Raw genomic sequence first — 20108 nt, forward strand, 5'->3', positions numbered from 1 at the left:
TGGTCCAAGCATTCTGGGCATGATGGGTTAATCCTTCCTGCCAGCTGCGCGTCCTGGCTGAGCTTTGTTTCCAGTACTCTCCGTCCAGCCCAGAGGAAGCGCAGCTCAGCCATGGTGCTCTACTCCCAAGGAAGCCCCAGGATGTCCCTGCCAGGGTCCACCCTCCTACATCAGCATTCCCCGTGCCAGTGGGCCTTGGTGGGGAGATGCACAGATGCTATGAGGTCTGTGCTCAAGCATGCTGGGGAACGCTACTCTGTGAGAAACCTCGGGGTCGGGGGGGAGTTCTTTGCTCTTAGGTTCCTAGGGCCTTGGCTGTGCTAATGCTCACATCAGCTTCCTAGAGGGAACACCAGAATTTGGGTTTTCCCAAATGTGTTTGGCATGGACTAAATGACTCAACAACACCACACTCTACACCTCTCTGTTGTTCCTTGCCTTTAAACATACGAGATGCCAGGTGTGGTGGCTCATGTCTGTAATCCCAGCACTTTGGGAAGCTGAGGCAGGTGGATCACTTGAGGTCAGGAGTTTGAGACCAGCCTGGCCAAGATGGCAAAATCCCATCTCTACTAAAAATACAAAAATTAGCTGAGCATGGTGGTGAATGCCTGTAATCCCAGCTACTCCAGAGGCTGAGCCAGGAGAATCACTTGAACCCGGGAGGTGGAGGTTTCAGTCAGCCGAGATCGCGCCACTGCACCCAAGGCTGGGTGACAGAGTGAGACTCCGTCTCAAATAAATAAACAAAATTAAATAAACATTAGAGCACCTGTGTCATTGCTGAATACTTACCTCCAGCCTAGGCCCTTCCTCTGAGGTCCAATTCTGCATGTGCCCCTCCCAGATGGTAGTTGCTCATGGTCAATACCACACCCATGACCTCCTCCCACTCCCCTCACCCAGCACCACAGAAACTCCCCTGGACTGCCCCGGGCTCCCTGCCTGAGCCAGAATCCAAGACTCACCCTGGTCACCTGCCTGGCTCTCATTCATTACGTCCATTCATCATTGGTTTCCCCATTTTAAAGTTTCTGGAATGTATCTACTTCTCTCCATCACCATGGCCACCACCCTATTTCAAGCTATCATCGTCTCAAGCTTGTATTCCAAATCCCTCCTAACTGGGCATAGATCCATTCTTTCTTCCCTAGCCGATTTGTGTTTGATACTGCAATCGATGTGATATGACTTAATTGCCTACCTGATCACTTTACCACACAATACAGAACCCTTCTTGGCCTCTGTATTATTCAGTGCTCTCTAGAGAAATATCTGGAGAAACAGAATATATGTATGGGGGGCAGGGAAGAGGCGGGTTTATTTTAGGAATTGGCTTGTTCCGATTATGGGGTTGGCAAGTCTGGAATCTGCAGGGCAGGCCAGCAGGCTGGAAAGTCAGGTGAGTTGGTGTTGCCATCTTGAGCCTGAATCCTGCAGGGCAGCAGGCTGGAAGCAGGCGGGGTTTCTACCGTGCAGTCTTGAGAATTTCTTCTACCTTGGGGGAGCTCAGTATTTGCTCTGAAGATCAGCGCCTGATTGGAGGAGGCCCACCCTCATTAGGGAGAGTAATCTGCTTTACATCAAAGTCTGCTGATTTAAATGTTAATCTCATCTAAAAAGTATCTTCATGGCAACATTTAGACTGGTGGTTGACCGAACAACTGGCACGTGGCTGAGCCAAGTTGACACATAAAATTAACAGTCACAGCTTCCTTTTGCACCCAGAATGAAGGCCAACATCCCAGATGTGGCTACAGGGCTCTGTGTGGCCTAGCCCCTGCCTTCCTCCTCTCTCAGATCTCCCGCTTACACTGTGCTCTGGTCACACAGCCCTGCCTCCATGTCCTCAATATAACATCTCCCTCCTGTCCTGGGACCAGGACACAAGCTGCCCCCTGTGCCCGAAGTGCCTGGTTCCCTGCTCCCAGCGAGTGTGCACACCCCCACACACATTGTCTAGGGAAAGCCTACTCTATCAGCCTCCAGATCCTGGCTCAAATGCTGCTGCTTCTGGGAAGAGTTCCTGCCGCAGGTGGATTCTCCTGCTCTCTAACTAAAACATACACAGTGTGCAGCAATGCATTTTGTTGTGTGATAATTTAATTAATATATGCCCTCCAACAGACTGTAAATTCCTTGAAGGCAAGCACCAGCTCCCTTTTGCCCACCAGAGAACCCTCAACGCTCATAGGTGTTGAGTGAATGATTAGGAAAAGGCAAACTGGGCTGGAACACCATGTTTCTTTCATTCCTTGCAGGACTTACTACTCGGCTGCCTGCGGCCCGCCCTGGCCCTGGCCTCCCCGACCCTGCCATGTTCCTCGCTCTCTTGCTTCTGACTCGGCAGGCCTTCTGTGCTCCTCCTGTGATGGGTAGGGGACTAAGCAGAGGAGATGCTCCTTTTGCTGCCTGCATGTGGCTCGGGTTTGAAACTGCCCAAATGAGCCCTTCCTCAGGCATCCATTTCCGTCCTTGAAGAAAAATGTTTAAGACAAACGGACATACTAAGGATTTTAACTGGAAGAGGAGGACTGGGGGCCCTGCCTTTTCTTGAGTCTTCCTGTGCATATCTGTATATAAGAATTCATAAAGGAAAAGCTGCTACCATGCAATATATTACTAAGAAAATTTCACATTTTAATTCTCCAGTGGAAACCGAACCAATGTATATAGACAGACCAGAATTTGCTCTACTTTTTTCCCAAACAGTTAAAATAAAAGGAGTTGACTTGTCTAACATTTAATCATTGTTAATATTTTCCTGTGAGCTTGGAAGTTTACAGACTGTAAGCCCAGAGATTATATTCAATGGCTCTTAAAGTAACCATCTTCTTTCATGATAGGTCAGCCATTCCAAGGTTGGGTAGTTTATGTCCTGAATGTTACAGAGCACGACTAAAATGAGCATTATGAAAATTTAAGATGTGTTAGATCCACCAGCTGTGTGTTGGTAGCATCCAACAACTGTACTCCAGCAAATTCAATAGATATAGTCACAGAGACTTGAGTCTAAAGCAAAGCACATTTGCCCTGTGACTTACATCCTAATGCAGAGAGATGCTTCATCTTCATTCTGACTGACTCCTCTTAGCAGAGCTTCCTACCACTCTGGCAGGCATTCTGTCAGCTGGTTAATGGTCTATGAAACTGAAATCCACCAGGCTATGCCACTGTTCCGAATCCTTCAGTAAGGAAAGAATTTTTTTTTAACTTTTATTTTGGGTTCAGGGGTACATGTGCAGGTTTCTTATACAGGTAAACTGCGTGTCATGGAGGTTTAGTGTACAGACTATTTCATCACCCAGGTACTACCCCACAGGTATTTTTTATGATCTTCTCCCCCATCCCACCCTCCACCCTCAAGTAGGCCCCAGTGTGTGGTGTTCCCCTCTTTGTGTCTGTGTGTTCTCATCATTTAGCTCCCACTTGTAAGTGAAAACATGTAGTACTTGGCCTTCTGTTCCCACATTAGATTGCTTAGGGTAATGACCTCCAGCTCTATCCATGTTGCTACAGTGAACATGATTTCATCTTTTTTAAGGCTGCATAGTATTCCATGGTGTATATGTACCACATTTTCTTTATCCACTCTACCACTGATGAACATTGAGATTAATTCCATGCCTTTGCTATTGTGAATAGTGCTACAGTGAACATACATGTGCATGTGTCCTTATGGTAGAATGATTTATATTTCTTTGGGTATATACCCAAAAATGGGATTGCTGGGCTGAATGGTAATTCTATTTTAAGTTCTTTGAGGAATCACCATGCTGCTTTCCACAGTGGCTGAACTAATTTACACTCCCACCAACAGTGTATAAGCAGTCCCTTCATTCCCTTTTCTTGGCAACCTCTCCAGCCTCTGTTTTTGTTTGTTTGTTTTGTTTTGTTTTTGAGACAGAGTTTCGCTCTTGTTGCCTAGGCTGGAGCTCAATGGCATGATCTAGGCTCACTGCAACCTCCACCTCCCGGTTCAAGTGATTCTCATGCTTCAGCCTCCCAAGTAGCTGGGATTACAGGCACCTGGCACCACACCTGGCTAATTTTTGTATTTTTAGTAGAGATGGGGTTTTACCACGTTGGCCAGGATGGTCTCAAACTCCTGAACCTCAGCTGATCTGCCTGCCTTGGCCTCCCAAAGTGCTGGGATTACAGGCGTGAGCCACAGCAGCCAGCCTGCATCTGTTATTTTTTTACTTTTTAATAATAGCCATTCTGCTGGTGTGAGATGGTATCTCATTGTGGTTTTCATTTGCATTTCTCTAATGATTAATGCTGTTGAGCTTTTTTTTCATATGCTTGTTAACCACATGTATATCTTCTTTTGAAAAGTGTCTGTTCATGTCCTTTGCCCACTTTTTAATGGGGTTGTTTTTTTTTTTCTTGTAAATTCATTTAAGCTCCTTACAGATTATGGATATTACAACTTTGTCAGATGCCCAGTTTGCACATATTTTCTCCAGTTCTGTAGGTTGTCTGTTTAGTCTGTTGATAGTTTCTTTTCAGTAAAACAACTCTTAGTTTAATTAGGTCTCATTCGTCAATTTCTGTTTTTGTTGCAATTGCTATTGGTGTCTTCATCATAAATCTTTGCCAGGTCCTATGTCCAGAATGACATTTCCTAAGTTATCTCCCAGAGTTTTTATAGTTTTAGGTTTTACATTTAAGTCTTTAATCCATCTTAAGTTGATTTCATATGTGGTGTAAGGAAGGGGCCCAGTTTCAATCTTCTGTCTATGACTAGCCAGTTAGTCCAGCACCATTTATTGAATAGGGAATCCTTTCCCCCATTGTTTTTGTCAGGTTTGTCAATGATCAGATGGTTGTAGGTGTGTACCATTATTTCTGGGATCTCTATTCTGTTCCATTGGTCTATGTGTGATATGGTTAGGTTTTGTGGCCCCACCCAAATCTCATCTTGAATTGTAATCCCCATAATCCCCATGTGTCAAGGGCAGGACCAGGTGGAGGTGATTGAATCATGGGGGTGGTTTCCCCTATGCTGTTCTCGTGATAGTGGGTGAGTCTCATGAGATCTGATGGTTTTATAAGTGGCTGGCATTTCCTCTGCTTGCACTCACTGTGTCCTGCTGCCCTGTGAAGAAGGTGCCTGCTTCTCTTTGCCTTCCACCATGATTGTAAATTTCCTGAGGCTTTTCCAGTCACGTGGAACTGTGAGTCAATTAAACCTCTTTCCTTTATAAATTACCTAGTCTTGGTTATTTCTTCCTAGCAGTGTGAGAATGGACTAATACAATGGGTCTGTTTTTATACCAGTACCATGTTGTTTTGGATACAATAGCCTTGTAGTATAGTTTGAAGTCAGGTAATGTGATGCTTCCAGCTTTGTTCTTTTTGCTTAGAATTGCCTTGGCTATTCTGGCTCTTTTTTAGTTCTATATGAATTTTAAAATAGTTTTTTTGAATTTTGTGAAGAATGTCATTGGTACTTTGATAGAAATAGTGTTGAATCTGTAAATTGCTTTTGGCACTATGGCCATTTTAATGATATTGATTCTGTTTTTTTTTTTTTTTTTTTGGATGGAGTCTCACTCTGTCGCCCAGGCTGGAGTGCAGTGGCGCGATCTCGGCTCACTGCAAGCTCTGCCTCCCGGGTTCATGCCATTCTCCTGCCTCAGCCTCCGAAGCAGCTGGGACTACAGGTGCCTGCCACCACGCCCAGCTAATTTTTTGTATTTTTAGTAGACAAGGGGTTTCACCATGTTAGCCAGGATGGTCTCAATCTCCTGACCTCGTGATCCGCCCACCTCAGCCTCCCAAAGTGCTGGGATTACAGGCATGAGCCACCATGCCCAGCCAATATTTATTCTTTCTACCCATAAACATGGAATGTTTTTCCATTTGTATGTGTCATCACTGATTTCTGGCAGTGTTTTGTAACTCTTATCATAGAAATCTTTCACCTCCCTGGTTTAGCTGTATGCCTAGGTTTTTAATTATTTTTGTGGCAACTGTGAATGGGATTGTGTTCCTGATTTGGCTCTTGGTTTGGATGTTGTTGGTGTATAGGAATGCTACTGATTTCCATACATTAATTTTATATCCTGAAACTTTGCTGAAGTTGTTTATCAGATCAAGGAGCTTTTGGGCAGAGACTCTGGGGTTTTCCAGATATAGAATTATGTCATCTGCAAACAGGGAGAGTTTGACTTCCTCCTCTCTTCTTATCTGAATGCCTTTTATTTCTTCCTCCTGACTGCTCTGGACAGGACTTCCAGTACTATGTTGAATAGGAGTGGTAAGAGAGGGCATCCTTGTCTTGTGCCAGCTTTCAAGGTGAATGCTTCTAGCTTTTGCCCATTCAGTATGATGTCAGCTGTGGGTTTGTCATAGATGGCTCTTGTTATTTTGAAGTATATTCCTTCAATGCCTAGTTTATTGAGGGTTTTTAACATGAAGAGATGTTGAATTTTATTCACATCTCTTTTATTTCTGCACCTATTGAGATAATTATGTGGTTTTGAGAAATTTTTTAGTTCTGTTTATGTGATTAATCACATTTACTGATCTGTGTATGTTGAACCAGCCTTGCATCCCAAGGATAAAGTCTACTTGATCTTGGTGGATTAACTTTTTGATATGCTGCTAGATTCAGTTTATTAGTATTTTCTTGAGGATTTTTGCTTCTATATTCATTTGGGATATTGGCCTGGGGTTTTCTTTTTTTGTTGCATCTCTGCCTGGTTTTGTATCAGGATGATGCTGGCCTCAGAATGAGTTGGGGAAGAGTCCCTCCTCATTTTTTTTGGAACAGTTTCAGTAGGAATGGTACCAGCTCTTTATATATCTGGTAGAATTCGGCTGTGAATCCATCTGGTCCTGGGCTTTTCTTGGTTAGTAAGCTTTTTATTACTGCTTAAATTTTGGAACTCATTACTAATCTGTTCAGGGATTCAGTTTCTTCCTGGTTCAGTCTTTGGAGATTGTATGTGTCCAGGAATTTATCCATTTCTTCTAGATTTTCTAGTTTGTCTGCATAGAGATGTTCATAGTACTGTCTGGGTTTTTTGTGTTTTGTGTGTGTGTGTGTGTGGTTTTTTTTTGTATTTCTCTGGGGGTAAGTGGTAATGCCCCCTTTGCCATTTCTAATTGTGTTAATTTGGATTTCCCTCCTTTTTTTATTAGTCTAGCTAGCAGTCTATCTTATTAATTTTTTCAAAGAACCAACTCCTGGATTTGTTGATGTTTTATATGTTTTTTGTTTGTTTCTTAATTCCCTTCAGTTCAGCACTGATTCTGGTTATTTCTGTCATCTAGTAGCTTTAGGATTGGTTTTCCCTTGCTTCTCTAATTCCTCTAGTTATGATGTTAGGTTGTTAATTTGAGATCCTTCTTACTTTTTCATGTGGCCATTTAGTGCTATAAACTTCCATCTGAACACTACCTTAGCTGTGTCCCAGAGATTCTGGTATGTTGTATCTTTGTTCTCATTAGTTGCAAAGAACTTCTTGATTTCTGCCTTGATTTCGTTATTTACCCCAAAGTCATTCAGGAACAGGTTGTTTAATTTTCAATGTAATCGTATCGTTTTGAGCAATTTTTTTAGTATGGATTTTTTATTTTTCTTGTGCTATGGCTTGAAAGTGTACTTGGTATGTTTTTTTTTTTTAATTTGCTGAGGATTGTTTTATGTCTGATTGTGTGGTCAATTTAAGAGTACGTGCTATGTGGCAATCAGAAGAATGTATATTCTCTTGTTTTGGGGTAGAGAGTTCTGTAGATGTTTGTGCTAGGTCCATTTGGTCCAGTATTGAATTCAGGTCCTGAATATCTTTGTTAATTTTCTGCCTCAATGATCTAATACTGTCAGTGGGGTGTTGAGATCTCTCACTATTATTGTGTGGGAGTCCAAGTCTCTTTGTGGGTCTCTAACAGCTTGCTTTATTAATCTAGGTGCTCCTGTGTTAGTGCATATATATTTAGGATAGTTAGGTCTTCTTATTGAATTGAATGCTTTGCCATTATGTAATGCCCTTCTTTGTCTTTTTTGATCTCTGTTGGTTTAAAGTCTGTTTTGTCTGAAATTAGGATAGCAAACCCTGCTTTTATTCTGTTTTCCATTTGCTTGGTAGATTTTTCTCCATCACTTCATTTTGAGCCTATGGGTGTCACTGCATGCGAGATGGGTCCCTTGAAGACAGCATACCATTGGGTCATTGGGTCTTGCTTCTTTATCCAGGTTGCCACTCTGTGACTTTTTTTTTTTTCTTTTTAAACAGGGTCTTGCACTGTCACCCAGGCTGGAGTGCAGTGGCACAGTCTCAGTTCAGTGCAACCTCTGGCTCCCAGGTTCAAGTGATTCACCCACCTCAGCCTCCTGAGTAGCTGGAACTACAGGCACACGCCACCATGCCTGGCTAATTTTTTGTATTTTTAGTAGATTTGGGCTTTCTCCATGTTGGCCAGGCTGGTCTCAAACTCCTGGCCTCAAGTGATCTGCCCACCTGGGCCTCCCAAAGTGCTGGGATTACAGGTGTGAGCCACCATGCCCAGCCCATCCTGTGCCTTTTAATTGGGGCATTTCCTATTTACATTCAAAGTTAGTATTGATATGTGCGGATTTGATCTTGTCATCACATTGTTAGCTGGTTATTATGCAGGTTTGTTTGTGTGGTTGCTTTATAGAGTCACTGGTCTGTGTACTTGAGTGTGTTTTTGTAGTGGCTGGTAATGGTCCTTCCTTTCCATATTTAGTGCTCTTTTCAGGACCTCTTTTAAGGTAGGTCTGGTGGCAAGGAATTCCTCAACATTTGCTTTGAAAAAGATCTTACTTATCCCTCATTTATGAAGCTTAGTTTGGCTGGATATGAAATTCTTGGTTGGAAATTCTTTTCTTTAAGAATGCTGAATATAGCCTGATCTCTTCTGGCTTTTAGGGTTTCTGCTGAAAGATCTGCTGTTAGCCTGATAGGGCTCCCTTTGTAAGTGAACTGCCTCTTCTCTCTACATTTCTTTAACATTGTTTCTCTCATTTTCATCTTGGAGAATCTGATGATTATGTGTCTTGGGGATATTCTTCTTGTGTATTATTTTGCAGGAGTTCTCTTCATTTCCCGAATTTGAATGTCAGCCTCTCTAGCAAGGTTGAGGAAGTTTTCATGTGTAATATCCTGAAATAGTTTTCCAAGTTGCTTACTTTTTCCCTGTCTCTTTCAGGAACACCAATGAGTCGCTGATTTGGTCTCTTTACATAAGTCCATATTTCTCAGAGGTTTTATTCATTCTTTTTACTTTATTTTTGTCTAACTGAGTTATTTCAGAGCCAGTCTTTAAGCTGTGAGATTCCTTCTTCTGCTTGGTATGTTCTGCTGTTAATACTTGTGATTTCATTATGAAATTCTTATAGTACGTTTTTCATCTTTTTCAGATCAGTTTGGTCTTTTTTTATAATGACTGTTTCATCTGTCAGCTTCTGTATCATTTTATTGCCATTCTTAGATCCCTTGGATTGGGTTTCAACTTTCTCCTAAATCTCAATCATCTTTTTTGCTATCCATACTCTGAGTTCTATTTCTGTCTTTCAGCCATTTCAGCCTGGTTAAGAACCCTTGCTGGGGAACTAGTGCAATTGTTTGGAAAGAAGACACTCTGGCTATTTGAGTTGCCAGAGTTCTTGGGCTGGCTCTTTCTCATCTGTGTGGGCTGGTGGTCCTTTAACTGTGATGTAAGTTGAGTACAGTCAGTAGACTTTTCTGGATGTTTTCAGAGGACCAAGGCTTTTTGCAAGGTCTTTATTTATACTTAATTATTGTCCTTGGTTTCGCATGGGGAGTATATTAGCAAAGGTGTTTTTTTTTGTTGGTTCGTTTGTTTTGTTGTTATTGTTCTGTTTTTTTTTGTTTTGTTTTTGGTGTTGAAGTTTTGGGCTTTGATACAGTAGATGGCACTTAAGCATAAGGGCCAGCAGGTAGGCTCTTCCTCAGCCATGCAGCTCCTTGGCGTTTCCACACATTTTCAGCTGTGTGCCCTCTCAGTGTTCTGAGGTGTAGGCTCCTCTCCCACTTAGGTGCTGGCTGCAGATCTCAGCTTGGCACTCCCAGGATGCCCACTGCAGCTCTGGGGTAAGCTCAGGCTTTATATTATGTCCTCAGCTTGGAGGTAGCAGAGGAAGGGCCCTTAGCAGTGGTTGTAGCAGAGGGCCTTTCACTTCTGTTGTGGGGCTCCACCCACCAAGAGATGCAGAGCCACGATCAATCATTGCGATTGGCCTGGGATGGGGCAGCTGTGCTGTGGACCTAAGTGGAGGGGACCCTTTCCAGTGATGAGCAGAGTGGGTGGGTGGGTCCCAGGGGAGACAGCCTGGCCTCTTCTCCTTAGGGCAACTGCAGCTTGCTGGCAGTATGGTTGAAGCACTCAGGGTCTTTGTTCCTTTCCCAGTCCAAAGGCAGCAAGGCAGCACCCTTGCAATGGCAGTGGCCGAGGAGATCTCAGTTGCCTCTAGGAGCTGTACCTCAGAGAACTGCTGAGCTACTGGTCTGGATGGGAGTGAACACTGGGGCAGGGAGGCTGCACTGCTGGCCTGAGCCAGGGACTCTACTTGTTGAAGAGTGGGGCATGGGGGCTCACAGGGAAGAGACGGGACTCCTCTCTGGTGGCTGTGGTGTGCTGGAGGTGCCAGCATAGTGACTAGGCCCTTTGTCCCTTCCCCAGCCCAAGGGCAGTTAGGGCACTACCACTACAGCTGCAATGGTAGGAAAGAATCTTAATCTACATCTTTTATAATTTGGGATTTTTCCTTTTGCATTGTAAGAAAGCAGAGTCCAGTTACTTTATATGGTAACACATAGATATTTGATCCCTGAATTTGGGGCAGAAATAAATCCGATGGGAGACAAATGGATCTATCAGGATGGAAGTGCTCTGCTATTCCTTCAGGAAGAAAAGATGACTTACTTGAAGTCACAGGCAGAAGTTAAACAGCTGATAGAAGGCCTCCAGCAAGTCCAGGAATTCTGTGTGAAACAATTTAGTCAACAGGCAGCTTCCCATCCTTGAGCCCACATGCCGCACAGCCCCAATTTCTTCATCCCCAGCTCCCCTAATTTTTGCCCACAGGCTGGTTGCAAGGGTAACACTAGATGTAAGTGCTGTTATTATTTCTGTCTCCATGCCAGCAACGTCCACCAATTGGTTGGGGGACTATATGAAGGAAGAGACCATTTTACATACTCTTTCAAAATGCTTGTGTATAAAAATCTTGAAAAATACTGACTTGGGATGGGCACAGTGGCTCATGGCTATAATCCCAGCACTATGGGAGGCCGAGGTGGGTGGATCACCTAAGGTCAGGAGTTCGAGACCAGCCTGGCCAACATGGCAAAACCCCGTCTCTACTAAAAATACAAAAAAATTAGCTGGGTGTGGTGGCAGGAGCTTGTAGTCCCAGCTACTCGGGAGGCTGAGGCAGGAGAATTGCTTGAACCCAGGAGGCAGAGGTTGCAGTGAGCCGAGATCGCGCCATTGCACTCCAGCCTAGGTGACAAGAGCAAAACTCCATCTCAAAAAAAAAATAAATAAATATACTGACTCATATACACTTGCCTAACTGCTAGAGGTTTTCCCCCCAAAATTCTAGTGTTTGACCCACTAGCTATTGCAAATGCCTATTATTCCTTTTTCAATTGCTGTATTTAAGCCACAAAGAGCAGCCCAAAGAGGCAGAGGCACAATTGTTACCAACAACCAAAGGAAACCAAAAATACAAAAAAAAAAAAACAACAAACCCAAAACCAGAAAAATTGAGTAGAGCAGGAACCCTCCCTCTGCTTCTCTCTTTGTGCCACATGACACAGGCCACAGGTGTTTGTGATCTCCAGATGAGAGAAGGACTTCATGATTGGCCACTGGCCTCAGGCTAGAACACTGAAGAAAAAGTTTCTTTGTGCTAAGGTTGGTATGTGAAGCCCTGGGTTTCAAGCCCCCTTGTTCCCATCTGCCCTGGATGCAAGTGTGCCTGAAAGCCATGGGCCTAGGCAGCTGTTGGATGCATTGTGTGGAAGAAAGAACAGCGGGGCTCCCTGAGGTACACAGCTGGCCTTCTCAGCCGGCCCTTTTTGGGGGTGCCACCTGGCCATGCGAGGTTGGCTCTGGATCAGCAGCAGCTTGTGGATAAGTTTTGAAAGAGTCAGATCCACAGAGCACCTTGGAAAGGTGTCCTCTGCAAGTGAGGGGCTATAGGCACAAGAGTGGCCTGCCTGGTGGACAGCGTTGCAGCACTTGAGGGCCTGTGGCTGTGATTCCCAGGCAGGGTGGAGGTGCGGGAGCATGGCAGTCCTCCATCTTGGGCATCTCCTATGTGCTAGACTCTCTGCTGGACGATGGGGACTTGAAAGTGGATAGGCCGTGGTCACTGCCCTGGAGCAGCAGGAAGATCTGGAAACAAATCCTCCTGACATCATCGGTATTGGGTCTTCCCTCTGGCCTGTAAACACCACCAGCAGAGAAGAAGTCTGAGTTCCTGCTGTGTCCCCAGCTCAGAGCCCAGGGCTGGCCCCCAGTAGAAGCACAATACAGATCTAGTGGCTGGATAAATAAACAAGGCAGGCGCAGTGAGAGCCCAAAGGAAGAAACAAGTAACTCTGCTTGCAAAGTGTTTTCACTAGAGAAGCTGGAACTGGCCCTCAAAGGATAGGATTATCTGCGCAGACAGCAGGAGAGGGAATCCCGAGCAGAGAAAATATCACGTGCAAATGCCTGGAAGTAGAAAACAGCCTTGCCCGCTCAGGGAAACCCAAGGAGGCCACCGTGTTTTGAGCATAGGCTCCATGGAAGATCGTGCAAGGAGAGAGAAGGTTCATGGATTGTGTGCTGCATGGGAGGGCCTGAGTTTCTTGATGGGACTTGCATTTAGAAAGCTGACTCTTTAAGGGCAAGGAGAACAGATCAGATCAGAATGGGTGGCAAGACGGGCTCAAGACTTGCTGTGCTCATCAGACAGCCCAGCAGAGCCCTCCCAGGACCCCAGCGGCCCTCTGCAACCCCTGGTGCAGCACTGGCTTATAGTAAATCCTTCATAAATATTGGTTGACTTTTTTCGTGGCATCGCTGGTCTTCTGATCCTTCCATTTCTTTTACATAAAGAGCTCTCCAAATATTTAGTCAAAGAGTTTTGGGTTTGGGTTTAATTCTTAAGCTTCAGTTTACTATGTCTTTTGAATTCTAGCTTTCAGCATTTCACCTCTTTGTAACAGAGGTTCAATCTTTTAAAAAATGCACTTTGGAACTAAAGATCAATGGAGTTTATCTTCAGGAGTGTCAGCAAATACTCACTTTATCAAGTCATTGCTACTCAGAACTAGGCTATTTAAATAGTTGTAGTGTTGATACGTTTGTCATTCCTGCATTTTAAAATATTCACCTTCACAATTCAGTTTCTAAACTTTTCTACTGAAATTAACACAAATGTTTGATTGAGTTCGTATTTTATAAAAAGATATCAGGTCTAGTTTTTCTACCCATGTTTGCAGGAGTAAATAGAGGCAATAGATTTCACAGCTGACATTAGGATTATTATTAATCTAGGCCTCAGTGGCACCCAGCTGGCACCCATAGAGACCTGACCTTATCTTTGATGGATTCAAAGCCAGTGATTTCTATCCAGTGCTCAGGGGAAGCACACAGCCGTGCCATCTCTTTGTTCTCTCCTTATTGCAGAATCAGTTGCAAGGTCTCCCTCTTCTTAAGGCCCCTGCTTTTGGAGCTCAGCACCTCTCCAGATGCCTGTGACGTTAGTGCCATTTGATGGGGCAGCCACCTGGGGTGCCAGGCAGATGTGGCACCTGCCAAAAGAGGGTATCCGGCTTGGCAGGGCAAGGCCACCCAGAGTCCTTGGACTGGCTCCACAGCTGTTCAGTTATTCTAAGCAGAAGGTTTGGGCCTCAGGAAGAGAGAAGTAGGAGACCTGCTTCTTCCTCCTGCCATTGCCCCGCCCTGCCCTCCACACTGCCTGCTCTCCCTCGAACCTGGAACTTTAATTTTCCATGAATAATTCATGGCCAGTAGCAGTTCAAAGCACTCTCCTTAACTCTGGGATTGTACTTCCACAAACACCAAAGCCTTAGGCTAAAGGGCTATAGCAGATTTCCAGACCTCTGACAGCCATTTAAAGAAGACCAAGTCTGGGCACAGTGGCTCATGCCTGTAACCACTTTGGGAGACCAAGGTGGGAGGATCACTAGCTTGAGGCCAGTTGCTTGAGACCAGCCTGAGCAACATAGTGAGACCTTGTCTCTATAAAAAATTTAAAATTAGGCTGGGTACTGTGACTCATGCCTGTGATCCCAGCACTTTAGGAGGCCAAGGCAGGCGGGCCACCTGAGGTCAGGAGTTTGAGACCAGCCTGGCCAACATATAGTGAAACCCTGTCTCTACTAAAAAAAATACAAAAATTAGCTGGGCGTGGTGGTGCACACCTGTAGTCCCAGCTACTTGGGAAGCTGAGGCAGGAGAATGGCTTGAATCTGGGGAGGCAGAGGTTGCAGTGAGCCAAGATCACGCCACTGCACTCCAGCCTGGGTGACAGAGCAAGACTCCGTCTCTCAAATAAATAAATATATAAATAAATAAATAATTTTAAAAATTTAAAAATTAGCCAGGCATGGTGGTGAATACCTGTAGTCCCAGCAGCTTGGGAGGCTGAGGTGGGAGGATCACCTGAGCCTGGGAGGTCAAGGCTACAGTGAGCTGTGATAGCACCACTGCACTCCAGCCAGGGTGACAGAGTGAGACTATTTCTAAAAATTAAAAAATATACATTTTTTAAAGAAGACTGCAGGGAGGGGCATTCCTTTTCGAGCCCCTGAATCATGACATGCAAATCGTGGGTACTGTCAGTGAGTGACAGCAGCCCTGCTTGGGGGCAGAATGGCACAGCTCTCCAGATACCCTGAGCTGTTCTAAATCACCAAGTGCTCTGCGTGAAAACGCTTGGGTGTGGGTGTGTTCTGTGATGTGGCCCCTCACCTGGCTAAGCTGCATGCTCTAAGCGTAGCTCTTTATCATGCAAGTGAGTGTATTTGAGTACATAATAAAGAGGCACATAGGAATGTGTGGACTGGGGAGTATTTACTGGCACCCCACAGTGGGGTTCTCAAACCTGAAAGTTTCAATCACTGGGGAATCTCGGTGAAACGCAGATTCCCATTCCATAGTTGGGACAAGCCAAGAATCTGCTTATGTGCTAGGCTGTCAGATGATATGGATGCTGGTGGACCACTCTTGGAGCAGGCCTTCTCATCTTTGGCTGCAGATTCCCATCTGTATTAGTCTATTTTCACATTGCTATAAAGAACTACCTGAGGCTGGGTAATTTATAAAGAAAAGAGGTTTTATTGGCTCATGGTTCCACAGGCTGTATAGGAAGCATGGCTGAGGAGGCCTCAGGAAACTTACAATCATGGAGGAACGAAAAGAGAAAGGAAGGAAAAGAGGAAGGTCTTAAATGGCCAGAGCAGGAGGAAGAGGGTGCAAGGGGAGGTGCTACACCTTTTAAACAATGAGATCTCATGATAACTCACTATCAGAAGAACAGCAAGGGAGAAATCCACCCCCATGATCCAGTAACCTCCCACCAGGCCCCTCCTCTGACATTGGGGATTACAATTCAACATAAGATCTGGGCAGGGATACAAAACCAAACTATATCAACATCTCGGAGGAGTTTTTAGACATCTCAATGCTTGATATGGTTTGGCTGTGTCCCCATCCAAATCTCATCTTGAATTGTGGTTCCCATAATCCCCATGTGTCATGGGAGGGACCCAGTGGGAGGTAATTGAATCATGGGGGTGGTTACCTCCATGCTATTCTCATGATAGTGAGTGAGTTCTCATGAGATATTTGCTTGGCACTTCTCCTTCCTGCTGCCATGTGAAGAAGGATGTGTTTGCTTCCCCTTCTGCCATGATTGTGAGTTTCCTGAGGCCTCCCCAGCCCTTCAGAACTGTGAGTCAATTAAACCTCTTTCCTTTATAAATTACCCACTCTCAGATATGTCCTTATAGTAGCATGAAAATGGACTAATACAGTATATTGATATTGGGTAGTGGGGCACTGCCGTAAAGATACCTGAAAATGTGGAAGCGACTTTGGAAGTGGGTAACAGGGAGAAGTTGGAACAGTTTGGAAGGCTCAGAAGAAGATAGGAAGATGTGGGAAAGTTTGGAACTTCCTAGAGACTTGTTGAATGGCTTTGACCAAAATGCTGATAGTGATGTGTACAATGAAGTCCAGGCTGAGGTGGTCTCAGACGGAGATGAGAAACTTCTTGGAAACAGGAATAAAGGTGACTCTTGTTATGATATAGCAAAGAGACTGGTGGCATTTTGCCCTGCCCTAGAGATTTGTGGAACTTGAGAGAGATGATTTACGGTACTGGTGGAAGAAATTTCTAAGCAGCAAAGCATTTGAGAGGTGACAGAGCATAAACGTTTGGAAAATTTGTAGCCGGAATATGCAGCAGAAAAGAAAAACCCATTTTCTGGGGAGAAATTCAAGCTGACGGCAGAAATTTACATAAGAAACAAGGAGCTGAATGTTAATCACCAAGACAATGGGGAAAATGTCTCCAAAGCATGTCAGAGACCTTCATGGCAGCCCCTCCCATCACAGGCCCAGAGGTCTAGGAGGAAAAAATGGTTTCCTGGGTCAGGTCCAGGGCCCCCCTGCTGTGTGCAGCCTATGGACTCTAACCCAGCCACTCCAGCCATGGTTAAAAGGGGCCAAGGTTCAGCTCAGGCCGTGGCTTCAGAGGGTGCAAGCCCCAAGCCTTGGTAGCTTCCATGTGGTGTTGGTCCTGTAGGTGCACAGAAGACAATAATTGAGGTTTGGGAATCTCCACCTAGATTTCAGAGGATGTATGGAAATGCCTGGATGTCTAGGCAGAAGTTTTCTGCAGGGGTGGAACCCTCATGGAGTACCTCTGTTAGGGCAGTGCAGAAGGGAAATGTGGGGTCAGAGCCCCCACATAGAGCCCCCACATAGAGTCCCCACTGGGGGACTGCCTAGTGGAGCTGTGAGAAGAGGGCCACCATCCTCCAGACCCCAGAATGGTAGATCCACTGACATCTTGCACTGTGTGCCCAGAAAAGCTGAAGACATTCAACTCCAGCCGTGAAAGCAGTTGGGAGGGGGGTTGTACCCTGCAAAGTCATAGGGCGGAGCTGCCCAAGGCTGTGGGAGCCTTACCTCTTGCATCAGCATGACCTGGATGTGAGACATGGAGTCAAAGGAGATTATTTTGGAACTTTAAGCTTTAATGACTGACCTATTAGATTTCGGACTTGCATGGGGCCTTTAGCCCATTTGTTTTGGCCAATGTCTCCCATTTGGAACAGGTTTATTTTACCCAGTGCCTGTACCCCCATTGTATCTAGGAAATAGCTAACTTGCTTTTGATTTTACAGGCTTATAGACAGAAGAAACTTGCCTTGTCTTTGGACTTGGACTTTTGGGTTAATGCTAGAATGAGCTAAGACTTTGGGGGACTGTTGGAAAGGCATGATTGTGTTTTAAAATGTGAGGACATGAGATTTGGGAGGGGCCAGGGGCAGAATGATATGGTTTGGCTGTGTCCCTACCCAAATCTCATCTTGAGTTGTGGTTCCCATAATCTGTACATGTCATGGGAGGGACCCAGTGGGAGGTAATTGAATCATGGAGACAGTTACCCCCATGCTGTTCTTGTGATAGTGATCTCACGAGATCTGATTCTTTTATAAGAGGCTTTTTCCCCCTTTGCTTGGCACCTCTCCTCCCTGCTGCCATGTGAAGGACATGTTTGCTTCCCTTTCTGTCATGATTATACATTTCCTGAGACCTCCCCAGCCCTACAGAACTGTGAGTCAACTAAACCTCTTTCTTTTATCAATTATCCAGTCTCAGGTATGTCTTTATTGGCAGCATGAGAACAGACTAATACAATGTCCCACACCAATGAAAGACTCGCTGACAGCAGGACCAGGATCTCAGCAGTTCTGCTCAATGATTATTGCCCAGGATGAGTTGGTGTGGTGTGAGGGGACTGAGTGGGTGATGGGACTGATTCCTACCACTTTGGAAATCAACCAAAAGTATCTTGCAACCATCTCTGATAGTATGTGCTTTAAGAGGGTGAGAATTAAAATGAACAGTTATCTTTAATGTTACCAACTCTGATGCTCCTCAGGACTGATCCAGTCCCTTAGGTCTGGCTTGCATCTGTCAGCCACAGAGTCTCAGATGAAGCTCTCATGGAAGTTCTTGATCTTCTCCATCCACCCTGCCCTCCTGTTCTTGACTGCACAGCCAGCTGCCCTAACTTCTTCTTGGCAAGGCTAATAGGGCTCTGAGGAGTCTCGGTGAAATAAAACTGGAAGTTTTATCTTCCCAGAGAGCAGGGGTTCTCAAACCTTGCCCACGTGAGAACAACCCAGGTCATTCTGATTTAATAAATCTGGAACAGGGTTCACACCTTAGGGGAGTTTTAAAAGCTCCCATGTGATCCTAATGTGAAATCAGAGATGATAAGATAAAATGGAAATTTAAAAACTCCACGTTTGTATTGTCATTGACATTTTTAGAACTGGTTCTAAAAATTAAAGGTGCTATTGAGATGATAAAATGCAGAAATGATTTTCAAAATATACATTTAATGATTTTTTAAAATGTATTTTTTACAATCTGGATTCTCCCCCTCCCATTCTATACTTGGCATTTTTGAGGTAGCCAATGGGCAAAGTGAAGGGACCCTGGAGCTGGATTTGGAGTCCAGCATTCCAGGAGAGCGAATTAGGGTGGTGTGTTAATGAGGGCAAGGCTAGAAGTAACAAGTAACACCCTAGCCTTTCCAGGTTTAAGGCAGGAGTCTGGTGCTCACAGACCTGTGCAGGCGGGAAGAGGTCAGGGTGGCCCTCCTCTGTGCAGTCAGGCGACTCCCCAGCTGTGTCTCCCAAGGTGGCCTGGGGCCTCTCCTGCCGCCTACAGGGAGGGGAGGGGGAAGGAGGAAAAGGGCGGGGCTCCACAGGTAGGGCCTGGCTGGGTGGGGCCATGTGTGCTGTGCTCCATTGGCCAGAGCTCAGTCACGTGGCCCCTGCACGTGTGCAACGAAGGAGGCCTGGGTCCCAGCGGAGGGCGAGTCCCAGAGCCCCAGCCTGGGTAAACCGTGGGCACCGGGGGCCCTGCCAGCCACTGTGCCTGCTGCCCTGGAGCTTACACTCCAGGCAGACGGGTCCCGCCGAGGCAGAGGGAGGCTCTGAAGGGTGTGCGCTCTTTCTCTTCTTTTCTCCACAGATATCGCAAACGGCACCAGTTCAGGGGGGTACCGCCCGCCTCCCAGAACCAAAGAAGTCATCATCAATGGCCAGACCGTGAAACTTAAATACTGTTTCACCTGCAAGATTTTCCGGCCCCCTCGCGCCTCCCATTGCAGCCTTTGTGATAACTGCGTAGGTGAGTAGTGCCTGGGCGGAGCCTGGCGGGAGCCCGGGTCCTCCGGGTGGGCTTGCGCCTCTCCAACCCTGCGCCACGGAACGCTCAGTAATGGTTAATGTTTCAGCGCATTTGCATCTTGCCACTGATTGAGTTCACCGGGCCTAGAGTCACCAAATATCTTTTTTATTCTCTTTACACCCTGCACCGCCCTTGGCTGCGCCTCCCCCAGCACAGGCACCGGAATGGGGTCCTCTGTCTCCCAAGGCTGCCAGGTCAGCAGGCACGTGAAATAAAGTCATGTCGCCCCCAGGCCTCTCGATTGCCACGGGGCTGGCCACACACCTACGGGAGGCACCCTTGTGCAGTTGTTTGTCCCAGCTCCTCAGAGGGGCTGGGGGCGTTCAATCCCCAGTCCTTCTGGGGACAGGAAAAGAGGCAGGATCCGGGAGACCTCTCCTCCAGGGGCTGGAGTTAGGATCTGTATTCTTCCCGGAGACGACCAAGGCCTCCCCTCTCTGCCTCCCAACTTCCGCCAGGGCAGGCTAGGGAAACAGGCAGAGGAAACTGAGAGCTCAGAGGTCTGCAGCTGTAAGGCTGGGCCCTACCACCGGCCCAGCACGGGCCTTCTGCAAGTGACCCGGGCCCAGCCCCTGGGATTATTTGGCAAGCGCCTG

General features: G+C 45.9%; 1 protein-coding gene across 3 annotated transcripts in view; it reads left to right on the forward strand.

The window, feature by feature from the left end:
• ZDHHC14 (zinc finger DHHC-type palmitoyltransferase 14) overlaps positions 1 to 20108 on the forward strand; it is a 299718-nt gene that overhangs the window by 199189 nt on the left and 80421 nt on the right. For 2 of the 3 annotated variants that reach the window (XM_016956526.4, XM_001143896.7), the window contains exon 3: positions 19294 to 19452. The exons of the other annotated variant lie outside the window; for it this stretch is intronic. In XM_016956526.4, the coding sequence (XP_016812015.2) occupies positions 19294 to 19452 (159 nt within the window). The remainder of the gene's footprint in view (positions 1 to 19293; positions 19453 to 20108) is intronic. 3 annotated transcript variants of the gene reach the window in all.

This window comes from Pan troglodytes, chromosome 5 (assembly GCF_028858775.2).
Source record: "Pan troglodytes isolate AG18354 chromosome 5, NHGRI_mPanTro3-v2.0_pri, whole genome shotgun sequence".
Classification (NCBI taxonomy): Eukaryota; Metazoa; Chordata; class Mammalia; order Primates; family Hominidae; genus Pan; species Pan troglodytes.